This window comes from Mercenaria mercenaria, chromosome 5 (genome assembly GCF_021730395.1).
Source record: "Mercenaria mercenaria strain notata chromosome 5, MADL_Memer_1, whole genome shotgun sequence".
Classification (NCBI taxonomy): Eukaryota; Metazoa; Mollusca; class Bivalvia; order Venerida; family Veneridae; genus Mercenaria; species Mercenaria mercenaria.
In genome coordinates, this window is record NC_069365.1 from 51,345,747 (window position 1) to 51,362,380 (window position 16,634).

At 37.2% G+C, this 16,634-nt stretch overlaps 1 protein-coding gene across 2 annotated transcripts in view; it reads left to right on the forward strand.

The window, feature by feature from the left end:
• The window catches only part of LOC123557189 (zinc finger and SCAN domain-containing protein 21-like), a 35,448-nt gene extending 19,210 nt beyond the window's left edge, over positions 1 to 16,238 (forward strand). For both annotated transcript variants that reach the window (XM_045348496.2, XM_045348495.2), the window contains exons 5-6: positions 1,027 to 1,070; positions 11,152 to 16,238. In XM_045348496.2, the coding sequence (XP_045204431.2) occupies positions 1,027 to 1,070; positions 11,152 to 13,860 (2,753 nt within the window). In that variant the 3' untranslated portion in view covers positions 13,861 to 16,238. The remainder of the gene's footprint in view (positions 1 to 1,026; positions 1,071 to 11,151) is intronic.
• Positions 16,239 to 16,634: the final 396 nt, after the last annotated feature.

A 16,634-nucleotide genomic window follows, 5' to 3' on the forward strand; every position in this document is an offset into this window, starting at 1 on the left:
TGTAGGCCATTTTTGGGAATAATTTGGTCTGAAATTGGGAAAAATGGTCATTATTTTCAATTGGGAAAGGGTCCGTTTTACGGACCCTATTAAAGAAGGAAAAAAATCGCTGCAAATATCACTCACAAGGTTTTGACTAGAAATACGAGGGTTTCATGACTAGAAATTAGAATATAATGAAGGAATGTGTATGTGTGCAGACCTGTTTAAAGTCAGTTGCATTCTGCAAGTTATTGCATATACAATACTGCACTGCTTTAAAATAAGTTTTTCTTTTAAAAAAGCAATTTGTCAATTAAATAAAATCTAAATTTCTCGCTTTGACTGAACAGGTTCGTGCTCAACAGGTCATACTTTCGGTTTCACTCTCAAAAGATGCCGGTCGATATGCATTTTACGGTTTCATTGCACAGCCGAAAATTGTATAACTATCGACAATTTTCTTTGTCTGCAGGTCGAATTTCAACCTGAAATGAAGCCAGATTTCACTCTTATATAGCCTTTTTGTTCGCATCAATTTCAAAGCCGGCACTTTTGTCTGCCTTGTTGTTTACATTTAATCCTTGTCTTGATTGATTCTTTCGGTAATCAACTGCTGTAAACATCTGTATGCCCCGGAACGCCTATCTATTCAATTTAATTTTTGGAACTTATATTTCAATCAAATGAACCATGAAAAAAATGGCAGTTCGCGAAACGCATTTGACAAAAAATATATGCAAGTAAATACCATAAAAAACCGGTATGTTGGTTGTGTATCGCAGTGCAATACAGTTTTGGCAGTATATTGCAATATACCAGTTTATCCTGACACCCCTAGTAGGATTAATGAGGAAAAGCGGTTGGGGGGAGAAACTGTTTGAACTAACTTTGAACAAAACAATTTCTTTGTTAAAAGGCATAAATTTGTAAAGACGAAATGGGTTGTAACATTGTTTTGGAAGAGTTTCAGCATTTTTTTTTTTTTTGACACAGATTTAAGTATAGCGAAATACAGTCTTCTTACAATGTTGTTCTCTGTTTCAGTATACAGTCAAGGTGATCATGTTCATACAGCAGCAACAGGCAATGTAAGTATATAAAGAACTTCATTTGACAGTTCAGAAATGATCAGCTTGAAATGGAATGAAACTGCTTCGTTCTAAGTTTTAGCTCCACTGTTAAAAAGAAAAGGTAGAGCTATTGGACGCACCTGTGTGCCAGCATCATAATTTGGTTAAGCTGATATCTGAGTAGCAATTTGTGGGAATGGACTGAAACTTAACACACTTATTCACTGTGATGATCTGATATGCAGTGCACAGGTTCCATAACTCTACTTTGCTTTATTACAAAATTATGTCCCTTTTTAGCTCGACTTTACGAAGAAAAAGTAGAGCTATTGTACTCGCCCCGGCGTCGGCGTTGCCGTTGGTTAAAGTTTTTGAAAAAGTCAAATATCTCTGTTACTATCAAAGCTATTGACTTGAAACTTAAAATTGTTATTTACTATTAAAGTCTACACCAGGAGAAACAAGCCCCATAACTCTGGTTTGAATTTTGACAGAATTATGCCCCTTTTTAACTTAGAATTTTTGGTTAAAGTTTTTGATAAAGTCAAATATCTCTGTTACTAGTAGCTTTTTACTTGAAACTCATAATAGTTATATACTATTAAAGTCTACACCAGGACACACAATTCCCGTAACTCTGGTTTGGATTTTGACAGAGTTATGTCCCTTTTTAACTTGGATTTTTTTTTTTTACTGGCAGAGCTCTAATTCAGAGTCAAGCACTGAGAAAAGTCGAGCGCGCTGTCTTACGGACAGCTCTTGTTTGACTTAGCAATTTTTGGTTATTTTTGTATGTAAGCTGGTATCTCAGTAGCCACCAATGTAAATGAACGGAAACTTCACACATTTGTCCACTGTGATGATCTGACATGCATTGTGCATGTTCCGTAACTCCAATTTGCATTTTCACAAAATAATGCCCCTTTTTCAAATTTCATATTCATTCAGTTGACGAAGCTGTTGAATACTAGAGTATTGCTGTCCTCCGACAGCTCTTGTTTGCAGAAGAATGCAAAAGCAGTTATTTTCGCCACCTTTGAAGTATAAACACCTTCCTTAACTATCAAAATGCAAGGGATGCTTTGCTAAAAGTTAGTTAAGAGTTGATTTCCTTGGATGTTATGGTAGATTCTGACCAGTTATTAAAATTTCTGAAAACTTTGAAAACATGTACAAAAGATGATAGATGTTCACCCAATCTGATTAAAGTACAACTCCAATTACGCTACTGAAGACAAGCTATTGATAGCCTCGTTCTGAGGACCCTTCCGCTAGCCAATCAAATGCTCAGATAGCCGGTTAGCTCGGTAGGGCACTTGATTAGTAAGCGAGGGGTCCTGCGTTCAAGCCCTGGACTGACTACATATTTTTCTTACACTTTGACATTCGAACAAGTCGTGACCCAGGGATCATCCTACAAGGCGATTTGAGCGATATCGTCGCTTTAAAGTCGGCCACTTCGCCTAATTATCGCCTCCGGGCGAAATCCAAATCGCCGAGTTTTTCAGCGAGTTATTATCTGTTTACTTAAAGTTGTAAAACTTGATGCATATTCTAGATTAAATTATCGATAAATCCATAGTCAACCCCACCTACTCGCCTGTCAAACTTAAGTCAATCGTAGCGTTAATATCTAACAGTGTCAATCAATAATAGTTTAAGTCGCCGCCATTTTGAAAATTTTCAGTCGGCGTGTAAAAAAACGATAAACTTAACGAGAGCATGATTTTAAGCAACAATTGTATATAATATTCTTTCATTTTATTAAAGATTACTTAAAAAATTATTTCAATTACCATAATTACGGTCAATTTCTGTACATGAACGGCTCGGGTACTGTGGATAAAAAATGATTTCGCGGACGTCAGAACTGCCGTACAAAATATTGTAAAAAGATCGCCATAATTTACGAGTTTGATATTATTTTCGAAAAAAATAATAAATAAATAAATTAAATGTATAAATCTGAACAAGTTGGTGCAAAAATCGGGCATTATAAAAGTACGAGAATCGAAACATTAATGAAAATTTTCACGCCGTTTTGATCGTGCACCTGTTAAATTTACGAATTTCGGATAAAAATTTAAAGGTGACTTTTTCATAGCTAAGTTTATACTTTATTTAGAAATTCATGAAAATTATAATGCAAGAATCAATTTCCTTAAACAATTACTGTTTATAAGTTACAGCTAGACCCAAAGAAAGTGGATATACCGTATTTTCCCGAATTAAGGCCCCCCCCTCTAATTAACGCCCCCCACCCGTTTCGGAGGGAAAAAAAGTCGACAAGAACGAAAAAAAAATCACCTACCTCATTTTTATAAGTCCACATAATAAGTAATTTACAGTAAGTATCCAATGTATTAAGAATTAAACACACTTTTAAACAGTCCATGTACCGTAAATCCAAAACGTTTATACTAAGTACGGTACGTATCCAATCATCAAATAGAAAATTAAACAGTAAATCCATTTTTGATTTGTTTTTGCACCACCTGCGCACATGCTTCCTGTCGACTTTAAACAAATTTGCGGCAACGTGTTTTCTTTGGCAGTTTTAATAGCTTTTAATTTAAATGCCGACACATAAGCAGCGTGTCAAACCACTGACATTGTGTATTGCTACCCGCATGTACTAAGGAAAATATTATCGGAGTACACAGCTGTTTGGGTATGATGACGTAATGTGTAATGTCGCGAGCGTGTCACGGAATACATGAGGTACCGTATTTAAATGCATAATTTTAAGACACACTGCATTAAATTGGATGCCAAATAATTACGTTTTGGGGGAATTAAACAACACAGAAACACTTTACAGTTGGTTTGAACAATGTTTTTAAGTTTTATAGAAATTTTCATTTTTTATTTTTAGCTCACCTGAGCAATGCTCAGGTGAGTTTTTCTGATCGCTCGATGTCCGGCGTCCGTCGTCCGTCGTCTGTCGTCTGTCGTCTGTCGTCTGTCAACATTTAGCTTGTGTATGCGATAGAGGCTGTATTTTTCAATTAATCTTCATGAATATTGGTCAGAATGATAACCTTGATGAAATCTAGGCCGAGTTCGAAAATGGGTCATCTCGGGTCAAAAACTAGGTCACTAGGTCAAATCAAAGAAAAACCTTGTGTATGCGATAGAGGCTGTATTTTTCATTTAATCTTCATGAATATTGGTCAGAATGATAACTTTGATGAAATCTAGGCCGAGTTCGAAAATGGGTCATCTCAGGTCAAAAACTAGGTCACTAGGTCAAATCAAAGAAAAACCTTGTGTATGCGATAGAGGTGGTATTTTTCAATTAATCTTCATGAATATTGGTCAGAATGATAACCTTGATGAAATCTAAGCCGAGTTCGAAAATGGGTCATCTCGGGTCAAAAACTAGGTCACTAGGTCAAATCAAAGAAAAACCTTGTGTATGCAATAGAGGCTGTATTTTTCAATTCTTCTTCATGAATATTGGTCAGAATGATAACCTTGATGAAATCTAGGCCGAGTTCGAAAATGGGTCATCTCGGGTCAAAAACTAGGTCACTAGGTCAAATCAAAGAAAAACCTTGTGTATGCGATAGAGGTGGTATTTTTCAATTAATCTTCATGAATATTGGTCAGAATGATAACCTTGATGAAATCTAAGCCGAGTTCGAAAATGGGTCATCTCGGGTCCAAAACTAGGTCACTAGGTCAAATCAAAGAAAAACCTTGTGTATGCAATAGAGGCTGTATTTTTCAATTCTTCTTCATGAATATTGGTCAGAATGATAACCTTGATGAAATCTAGGCCGAGTTCGAAAATGGGTCATCTCGGGTCAAAAACTAGGTCACTAGGTCAAATCAAAGAAAAACCTTGTGTATGCGATAGAGGCTGTATTTTTCAATTGATCTTCATGAATTTTGGTCAGAATGATTGCCTTGATGAAATCTAGGCCGAGTTCGAAAATGGGTCATCTCGGGTCAAAAACTAGGTCACTAGTTCAAATCAAAGAAAAACCTTGTGTATGCGATAGAGGCGGTATTTTTCAATTGATCTTCATGAATTTTGGTCAGAATGATTGCCTTGATGAAATTTAGGCCGAGTTCGAAAATGGGTCATCTGGGGTCAAAAACTAGGTCACTAGGTCGTATCACGTAAAAACCTTGTGTATGCGATAGAGGCTGTATTTTTCAATTGATCTTCATGAATTTTGGTCAGAATGATTGCCTTGATGAAATTTAGACCAAGTTCGAAAATGGGTCATCTGGGTTCAAAAACTAGGTCACTAGGTCAAATCAAAGAAAAACCTTGTGTATGCAATAGAGGCTGTATTTTTCAACTGATCTTCATGAAATTTAGCCAGAATGATTACCTTGATAAAATCTAGGCTGATTTCGAAAATGGGTCATCTGGGGTCAAAAACTAGGTCACTAGGTCAAATCGAAGAAAAACATTGTGTATGCAATAGAGGATGTATTTTTCAATTGATCTTCATGAAATTTGGTCAGAGTGATTGCCTTGATGAAAACTAGGTCGGTTTTGAATATGGATTATCTGAGGTCAAAAGCTAGGTCACTAGGTCAAATTAAAGAAAAATCTTGTGTATGCGATAGAGACTGTTTTTTTCAGTTGATATTTATGAAATTTGGTCAGGTTGATTGCCTTAATGAAATCTAGGTTGAATTTGAATATGGGTCATCTAGGGTCAAAAACTAGGTCATATCTAAGAAAATGCTTGTTTTATCGCAAGAGACCAATTTTTTTGTCCAATCTTAATGAAAATTGGTCAGAATATTTGTTTCCATGAAATCACTAAGTCAAACATGTTTTACACTGTTATGGAGTGTTTCTTAGGTGAGCGACCTAGGGCCATCTTGGCCCTCTTGTTTTTACCTCTTTGGAAAATGTAACGCCCCCGGGGGCGTTTATTCGGGAAAATACGGTATATAGGCAAGAAACTGAATGCTATGCCGATTCTGCTCCTTAAATTTCTCAACTTCTCCCTAAATTCTGTGGAGGGAGAAGTCACTTCTCCCTAAAACTTTGACCTAGGATGATCCCTGCAGTCGTCTGATTGGTTCAAATAAAAATAGATTTGCGAAAATAAAAATAGCAGTATTGGAAATCCAAAATATACAGAAGACGAATGTGAATGGGTCAGCCTCAGATCTTCATTTAGAAGATCAAGTACTTTAGTCAGATTGGATGTTCACCAGAATTGATCAGTATCATTTTGATATAGCCTTTCTAGACATCATTGTAGAATTGTTAAGGTTGCTGACTGCACTACTTGCCTCTCACTGCTGTTCTTAAAACTCAGCTGGTGATATAGAATTATTTCTTGTTAGGAAGATGTCTAGCTGGCCTACGCAGAAGGTCATTTATTATACCCCCACCAAACATGTTTGAGGGGGGTATATAGGAGTCAGTTTTGTCGCGTCCCGTCCCGTTGCGTCCCGAAATCTATTATCTCAGTTATTACCAAATGGATTTGATTCAAACTTAAAATACATGTTCCACCTTATCACCCACATCATGTGACACAAGGTGCATAACTCTTGACACCAAGTTTTCATGAATTATGTCCCCTTTTACTTAGAATTTAAGGATAATTTTGTTGTATTTTCACTATATCTCAGTTATTACTAAATGGATTTGATTCAGACTTAAAACAGATGTTCCACCTCATCACCCACATCATGTGACATAAGGTGCATAACTCTGACACCATTTTTTTTTTTATGAATTATGCCCCTTTTTACTTAGTATTTAAGGTTGATTTTGATGTATTTTCACTTTATCTCAGTTACTACTGAATGGATTTGATTCAAACTTAAAATAGATGTTCCACCTCATCACCCACATCATGTGCCCACATCATGTGACACAAGGTGCATAACTCTGACACCAAGTTTTCATGAATTATGTCCCCTTTTACTTAGAATTTAAGGTTAATTTTGTTGTTTTTTCACTATATCTCGGTTATTACTAAATGGATTTGATTCAAACTTAAAATAGTTGTTCCACCTCATCACCCAGATGATGTGACATAAGGTGCTTAACTCTGACATAAATTTTGTATGAATTATGTCCCCCTTTACTTTAAATTTAAGGTTGATTTTGATGTATTTTCACTATATCTCAATTATTACAAAATGGATTTGATTCAAACTTAAAATAGATGTTCCACCTCATCACCCACATCATGTGACACAAGGTGCATAACTCTGACACCAATTTTTCATGAATTGTGCCCCTTTTTACTTAGAGTTTAAGGTTAATTTTGATTTATTTTCACTATATCTCAATTACTACTGAATGGATTTGATTCAGACTTAAAATAGATGTTCCACCTCATCACCCACATCATGTGACACAAGGTGCATAACTCTTACACTATTTTTCTTGAATTGTGTCCCCTTTTACCTAGAATTTAAGGTTAATTTTGATGTATTTTCACTATATCTCATTCTGATTGGCTTAGAGCCAAAGGGAAGTAACCTTTTTTTAGCTCATCTGATTTTTTGAAAAAAAATGATGAGTTATTGTCATCACTTGAGCGGTTGTCGGCGTCGGCGTTGCCTGGTTAAGTTTTATGTTTAGGTCAGCTTTTCTCCTAAACTATCAAAGCTATTGCTTTGAAGCTTGGAATACTTGTTCACCATCATAAGCTGACCCTGTATAGCAAGAAACATAATTCCATCTTGCTTTTTGCAAGATTTATGGCCCCTTTTGTACTTAGAAAATATCAGATTTCTTGGTTAAGTTTTATGTTTAGGTCAACTTTTCTCCTAAACTATCAAAGCTTTTGCTTTGAAACTTGGAATACTTGTTCACCATCATAAGCAGACCCTGTACGTCAAGAAACATAACTCCATCTTGCTTTTCGCAAGAATTATTGCCCCTTTTGGACTTAGAAAATCAGTTTTCTTGGTTAAGTTTTATGTTTAGGTCAGCTTTTATCCTAAACTATCAAAGCTATTCCTTTAAAACTTGCAACACTTGTTCACCATCATAAGCTGACCCTGTACAGCAAGAAACATAACTCCATCCTGCTTTTTGCAAGATTTATGGCCCCTTTTGGACTTAGAAAATATCAGATTTCTTGGTTAAGTTTTATGTTTAGGTCAACTTTTTCTCTTAAACTATCAAAGCTATTGCTTTAAAACTTGCAACTCTTGTTCACCATCATAAGCTGACCCTGTACAGCAAGTAACATAACTCCATCCTGCTTTTTGCAATAATTATTGCCCCTTTTGGACTTAGAAAAATCATTTTCTTGGTAGAATATTATGTTTAAGTCAACTTTTCTCATAAACTATCAAAGCTATTGCTTGAAAACTTGCAACAGTTTTTCACCATCATAAGTGGACACTGTACATCAAGAAACATAACTCTATCCTGCTTTTTGCAAGAGTGGTGGCCCTTTTTAGACTTAGAAAATCATGGGTAGGACAATATTTCTTTTATAAAAAAAAAATCAGATGAGCGTCAGCACCCGCAAGGCGGTGCTCTTGTTTAACCTTCGTACTGAGTTTCTTCCCCTTAAATTCCAGGAATTAGTCTATTTTTAGAAATCCTATTTTTAGATTTTCAATATTTTAGGTATTTTTCTAACTTTTTTATTATAAGTCCTATGTAAAAAGTAAAAACATTTTTCCGTGGTAACATGGGTCGGTAAGACATTTTTTTTGTATTCACTTTTAGTGTATCTCTAATATTAGAGATTTGATATATTTACTAGTATTACTATACTAGTATTATACTAGTATTACTTATATGTGGAAGCCCAGGATGAAGTACTCCAAAGTATTTTTAAGATTCCTTATGGTTGCCATTCTTCTGTGACAAGACCGTATGGTGGGGGTATGAGTCACTCCTGTGACAGTTCTAGTTCAAAACAGGTGCATATCTTTAGTTGAAACAAGGCAGTCTGAAAGACAGCTAAACCCCCCGCCACTGTTATGGATAGTGAAAGGGTAAACCTTTGACCTTTAGCTGTGACCTTGACCTTGAACTGATATGGCTGACTCATGAATTCTGCACAACGTGTTGAGGAGGTGATCATTTGACCCAAGTTTCATGAAAATCCTTCAAGGGGTTTAGGAGATACAGAGCTCAAACCTTTGACCTTGAGTTGTGACCTTGACCTTCAGTTGACATGGTTGACTCATGAACTCTTGATGAGATGATCATTTGACCCAAGTTTGATGAAAATCTTTCCAAGAGTGGACACAAAATGGAAGGCTCAAACCTTTGACCCTAAGCTGTGACCTTGACCTAGAGCCAGCATGGCTAACTCATAAGTTCTGCACATCAATTTGATAAGGTGATCATTTGACCCAAGTTTTATAAAATTCCTTGAAGGGGGTTTAGGAGATATAGAGCAGACACGAAATGGAAGACTAAAACATTTGACCTTGAGCCGGCATGGCTGACTCATGGGTTTTGCACATCGCCTTGATGAGGTGATCATTTGACTCAAGTTTGATGAAAATCCTTCAAGGGGTTTAGGAGATATAGAGCGGACACAAAACCGAAGGCTCAAACCTTTGACCTTCAGTTGTGACCTTGACCTTGAGCCGGCATGGCTGACTCATGGGTTCTGCAGATCGTCTTGATGAGGTGATCATTTGACCCAAGTTTTATAAAATTCCTTCAAGGGGTTTATGAGATATGGAGCGGACACAAAATGGAAGGCTCAAACCTTTGACCTTGAGTTGTGACCTTGACCTTGAGCCGACATGGCTGACTCATGGGTTCTGCACATCGTCTTGATGAGGTGATCATTTGACCCAAGTTTGATGAAAATCCTTCAAGAGGTTTAGAGCGTACACAAAATGGAAGGCTCAAACCTTTGACCTTGAGTTGTGACCTTGACCTTGAGCCGGCATGGCTGACTCATGGGTTCTGCACATCGTCTTGATGAGGAGATCATTTGACCCAAGTTTGATGAAAATCCTTCAAGGGGTTTAGGAGATATAGAGCGGACACAAAATGGAAGGCTCAAAGCTTTGACCTTGAGTTGTGACCTTGACCTTGAGCCGACATGGCTGACTCATGGGTTCTGCACATCGTCTTGATGAGGTGATCATTTGACCCAAGTTTTATAAAATTCCTTCAAGGGGTTTAGGAGATATAGAGCGGTCACAAAACGGAAGGCTCAAACCTTTGACCTTGAGTTGCGACCTTGACCTTGAGCCGTCATGGCTGACTCATGTGTTCTGCACATCGTCTTGATGAGATGATCATTTGACCCAAGTTTCATGAAAATCCTTCAAGGGGTTTAGGAGATATGGAGCTGACATGAAAGTGTTACGGACAGACGGACGGAAGGACGGACGGAGACCATTCCTATAACCCCCCACCAATTGTGGCGGGGGGTTAATAATGCCGAGGGGCAGATGGGGTCTTTCTTCACTACAGCATTCTGACATATGACCAGAGTTGTATTGGTGAAACAAGAAACAAATTTGGAACATTGTGTTTTGAACTATTTGAATATTCAAGATAAACGCCTTAACATTTTATGAATAGGGTTAGAACGGACTATACAGTCCTTCAATTCAATGCTTGTTCCACATCAAAAAGCCGAAAAGATGCTTGGCATTTGGGGAAAAAAATGCGTGTATTACACTCAAAACACCTTGGAATATGCTTGCATTTCACCCGACACGCCTTGAAAAATTTTCTGTTAGGAAGATAATTTGAAGCAAAATATGATATTTGCACAGTGTAGTTTGTGTCTTGAAAAGTATGCAACCTGGAGTCATGAAACTATACTTATAGGAATGGTATTCATCATGTAAAATTTGCACCTTATGTTTCCATTTGGGATAAAAAAAAACAACATGAAAAGTAATTACTCTTTGAGTTTCTTTTAATTTGTTTTTCTGGATGATGTTTAATAGTATCCAACCTCTCACAAAACTGCCAACCCAAGGTAATATATATATATATATATATATATATATATATATATGAAAGTTTATTTAGTGAGGTAACATTTATTATAGTGACAGAGATTTGTGGCATAAGTATCCTATCGACACACATCTAATTTCTAAAGTATTACATGCTTATTTTATTCATGAAAATAAATTTGTAATACTCTGCTTTTTTCAGATTGTTAATGCGAGCAGTGCACCTCAGATAAGTGCTGATTTTGAGCCAGTCCCTGTTAGTGAGCCTACTATAGTTCCTGAAAAGTACACACCTCTGGAAGGAGGGGACCATGTAGAGAACAAACAGCTTGATGCTGGCACTGAGGCAGCGGTTGAAGTTGTTTCTGAAACAATTAAGTCTGGGGAACAAGTCACTAATGTTTCTGTAGTCGAGTCAAGTTCTGCTGGCAAGGAAAAGTCAATGTCTCCTCCCATATTGGAAGAAGAGAAGGAAGTTGGTGAGAATGAGGAGAACCCTGATGAGGATGCTCCAGTCATTGAAGTTGAGGCACCTGCAAAAGAAGCAAGAGGTCGTGGAAGGAGAGGAAGGCAGTCATCTGGAAAGTCTGATGAAGGTGAGGAAAAGGTAACTCCAAGGAGAGGAAGAACACCGAAGGTATCAAAATCAGCTGAAGAGATTGAAGAAGATGAAGAGAAGAAGCAGTATCCAAAACGCACAAGAGGATCTCCAGGTGACACTCTAGGTAAGGCTGGAAAGGCTGGTAAAAATCAAGTTGAAGAATTGGATGAAGAAGAAGAGGAAGTAGAAAATGAAGAAGAAGAAACACCAGTAAAGAAAGGCAGAGGAAGACCAAAGAGGTCAACAGAAGATACAAAGCCAAATCCAACTCCAAAAGGTAAGGGTAGAGGCAGAGGAAAAAAGAATCCTGAAGAAGATGTACCAGAAGAATCTCTATCACCAAAGAAAGGCAGAGGAAGGGCAAAGAAGGTTGTGAAGGAAGAAATTGAGGAAGAGGTTGAGGAAATTGAAGAAGAATTTACACCTAGAAGGAGAGGCAGGCCCTCTAAGTCAGCAACACCAGTGCAGAAAAATACTCCCAAGAAAGGAAACATACAGCAAGCTTCAGTAGATGAAGAAGGTGTGGAGGAGGAGGAAGAAGAGGAAGAAGAAATTGAGGAAGAAATGGAAGAAGAATATGAAAATCCATTAATAGAACGAAAGCGTGCAGAAATGTTTGGTATAGAGTATTCTTCACCTGCAAAGAAAATGAGAGGAGAGATGGAGGTAACAGATGTAAAAGAAGAGATCGAAGATGAAGAAGAAGTGGAAGAAATTGAAGATGATGAAGACATAGATGAAGAAGATGAGGAGTATGAACAAGCAGTGATAAGAAGGGCCCAGCAGGGAACAGAAAACGATCCTTACAGTTTTGAGGAAATGGACCAAGTTCCGCAGCCATCAACTTCTCAGCAACCACAATCTGTAGAGTTGAAACCTGTACCAGCAACTCCAGTACCAGCCATGAAAACATTCTCTACTCAAACTCCTATTGAGGCACCAGAACTTGAGAACTTTGTTGAAGTAGTTACCTTTAGTGAGTCTCCTGGTAAGAGAACTGTAATGACACAGACAGATCCTAGATTAAAGAAGAAGAGATTCGGTCCACTAGGCCTTGAAGGGGAAGAATGGGATATGGATGATACACCACGTAAGCGCCGTTTCAAAGATGATGGTTTGGGTTTGTTCGAAGATACTGAAAACAGAAGAAGGTCTTTCAAGAGAAATGCAGAGGAGGCCCTGAAGTGTCCATTCTGCGATAAAGCATTTATAGGATTAGTAAAACATATCAAAACAAAGCATAAAGATGAACCAGATTTTGAAGAAGAGATGAGGAATGCAAAATGGAGAGAGAGAATCATGAAAGTCTCGACAATGGGGGAAAATGAGGAGGGTGAAGCCTGTCCAGAGTGTGGCAAGATGTCTAAGAATCTGAAACGCCATATGGAACTACATCAGCAGAACCGCATGCAGATCCCTTGTCCTATATGTGGTAAGGTTGTACTGAAAACTGGCATGAGCTCCCATATGAGAACCGTTCATTCTGGCAGAAGACCTTACAAGTGTCCACACTGTGACTACGCTTCTGCTTTCCGTGGAAATCTTAACACCCACATCAAAGGAATGCACTTGCATACTCGTCAGTATCTGTGTAACACATGCAAGGCAGCCTTCAAGACACTTGGAGCATTGATTGGCCACACCAAGCGTGTACACGAGGGATGGAAATCACCGAACCAAAAGATCTTCATCTGCTCTGTATGTGAGAAACGGTTCACAAAGAAGTACCACGTAGATAGGCATATGCTGATTCACACTGGGGAACGGCCCCACAAATGCCATGATTGTGGACGTTGCTTCAACAACAAGTCCAACTTAATGTCGCACATCCAACTAGTGCACAAAAAGCTGAGTCCGTATCAATGCGATATGTGCCAGGAGACTTTCAAAAGGAAAAAGAAGCTGCTTGAGCACATTGGTGAAATTCATGTGTCCGCTGGAGAATCTGCACAAGCCATTGTAAGAAAGTATGAGATAGAATATGAAGATGATGAGGATGACGAGAGCTTCGTGAAGCAGGAGATGGACGGTGACGAGGAAGAAGGGGAGGGAATCCAGCAGTTGCATGGCGAAGATGGTCAGACCTACGTAACTGTATCGGAAGGTCAGTATGCTGCGATGGTGGGTGAAGGTCAGTATCAGACCATTCAGGCTGTACAAGGTCAGGAAGGTCAGGAAACAATAATTATCGTTCAGACCAATGACCCGAGCGAGGTTACACAAGCAATTGTTAATCAAGGCGGTACTGTACAGTATGCAATGCAAGATGAAGCCGGTGTACAGCAAGAACCAGTTCAACCTGTACAATAATCATAAAAATAATAGAGGAAAAATTGACAGTACTTTAGCAATAACACAGTTGATCTGTAATTTATAATCGATTCACCAGCTGAAGTACAACACTGCAAGTGTTTTGTTATAAATATTGACTGCATGCTAAGTGTTAGTGTAAGTGTTGATACTAGCATTTTGAGATTTATGAAATACCAGTAGACACTGGATATGTATATATGTAATAACGAAGTTTCTCATTTTACTATTTTATTTAAATGAGAATAATGTTGGAATAAATCGTCATTCCGCATGAATGTATATCATGAAAAAAATGTTGTTTTAAATGAGCTTGTGTACTTGTGAATATGACCAAATATTGTGTGAGTGATAGAATGAAAAAAAATCTTTTGTTAATGCATTTTGAAGATGTATTCATTTATATCAGTGGTGCATACATGTATATTTTAGGTATCCTTAGATCTGCAGCTTCTGCTTTGTTATAGATATTGTTCTGAGCCTCGTTAAGTTTGAGATAGCTGCTTGTCTTACTGATTTATTATATTATCAAGCTAAAATTTTACCTGAGAGGTGAAAATTAGATGTTATTTTGGTTTTATGACTTAAACCTTTCAAATGTATAATTTCTATTAAAATGTCATAACCTGTCTGTGTTAATAATGCAAAGGTTGTAGAAATTTTTAAGCCGCTAATTACAAAAAGAATATTCGTTCTCATAATTATGAATTGCATGACAACAGGGTAAGGAGACAGTAAGATTACACTGAATAAAATATTTAAAAGTCAACTTTAAAATTTGTCTTGGTAGAGCTACAAGTTATTAAATAATTTTGTGATTTCAAAAAAACTGTTCTTTTGTTGTTTTCAGAAAATGTTAGCTGTTTAAACAATAAATGCTAGTATTTGATTGAGGTCTTAGTAAGACTCTTTTTTTATGAAGAATATTTGAGCCGTGCCATGGGAAAACCAACATAGTGGGTTTGCGACCAGCATGGATCCAGACCAGCCTGCGCATCCGCGCAGTCTGGTCAGGATCCATGCTGTTCGCTAACAGTTTCTCCGGTTCCAATAGGTTTTAAAAGCGAACAGTATGGAGCCTGACCAGACTGCGCGGATGCGCAGGCTGGTCTGGATCCATGCTGGTCGCAAACCCACTATGTTGGTTTTCTCATGACACGGCTCATTTGGTTCTAAGAATGGGTCCTAGACCTGCGTGGATTCATAACATAATAGTTGGGTCTTAGTCTGAAACATTGGTTCCCTACCTACCTACAAGAAACAGTATTATAGATACAAAAATTGCTCTTGTTACTTACATGCCCATATATTTCAATTGTTCTGTAACTGATCAACCTTTTTTAGCTTCTTTGAATTGTATGCAATGATTTTTGTTCTGTTTTTGTAAGGAAACAACCTATTTCATGTTGATAAACCCTTTTTTCTTTTTGAAAATTAGTGAATTTAAGCTTCGAATTGCAAACAGCCAAGCTTTTTTTTGTGTAATCTGGAAGGAAATGCTGAATTTTAAGGCATAAAACTGCATAGTGTATTACCATACTGCATATGAGTAATTGTTTCCTGCTTTGATTGTTTATGATAGTCTTTAAAACTACATTTGATGCATGCACGTTTATCACACAATACTGAATTAATGCTGCTGTAATTTATATTAATATATGTTACTAGGATAATTTCTATCTATACAGAAATGAATTACTGTTTTTCTGTGGTGTACTGAAATGTTACAATAAATAAGATGCTTTTAAATATTTTGCAGTTTCTTCATCAGCGTCAGAAGTATCTCGATACCAATCCTTCACTTGATCAGAAAATAAGCTTTTTATTTTATGAGCAGTTCAGCTAAGAAGTGTTAATACAGTGATGCTGTTTTTGTCAATAAAATTTAGTTTTAAACCAATGAAAAGACCTGAAATAAAAAAGATTGTATATGTTAAGATAAGCTTTTTTTCACAAACTAACATGAATTATTATTTTATGGTAGTGGCTAGCTGGTGTGCAATTCATGAAAAAAGATCTTGCTGACACATAGCAACAAAAATCTTCTCCTTTATGTAGTATTTAGTGCCATAAGAATTAACTGGTTTCAGTTTTTTGTATCCATCAGCTTGGTAGTTGAGATAAGAAATGTGATTTTAATAATGCTTCAATTCTTTTTAGAAATGCAGAAGTATTGTTGATAGGTTCATCAATATAGTGAAAGTGATTGCTTATTGAAAAGTTACTATTTTATATGTAGAATGTTACAATGCAAAGTATGAACATTGCATCGATTTGATTATGAATACTATTTTGTATTTGTATTGTAAGGCTGTAAAATGAGCTTGGTTGTCTTAATGTAAAATCAGCTGTAAATACATAGAAGATGTGAATAAGAACTTTCTGTTTGTTGTTTGTCAATCACTTGAACATAACTGAAGCACATGTACTCTATGGAAATCTGTTCTAGGAACTAGACAAATCAAAATGTACCCCCCACCCCCCAGAACAACGAAGTTGTAAGGGGGTATACTGGTTTCAGGTTGTCTGTCTGTCCGTAGACACATCTTGTGCGCACCAACTCTCCTCATCCTCTTGACACAATTTAATGAATCTTCACACAAGTGATCAGTAACAACAGCAGTTGTGCATGGTGCATGTTAGGTTCTTTCAGAAAAAAAAATTTGCAATGTTACGGGACTTAGTTTTTGTCGAGCCTGCTTGCAGATGCAAAGACATAGTTGTCCAAATGGCTGTTCGGTATATGTGTGGCATCTGTTCGGATTTGTTGTCCG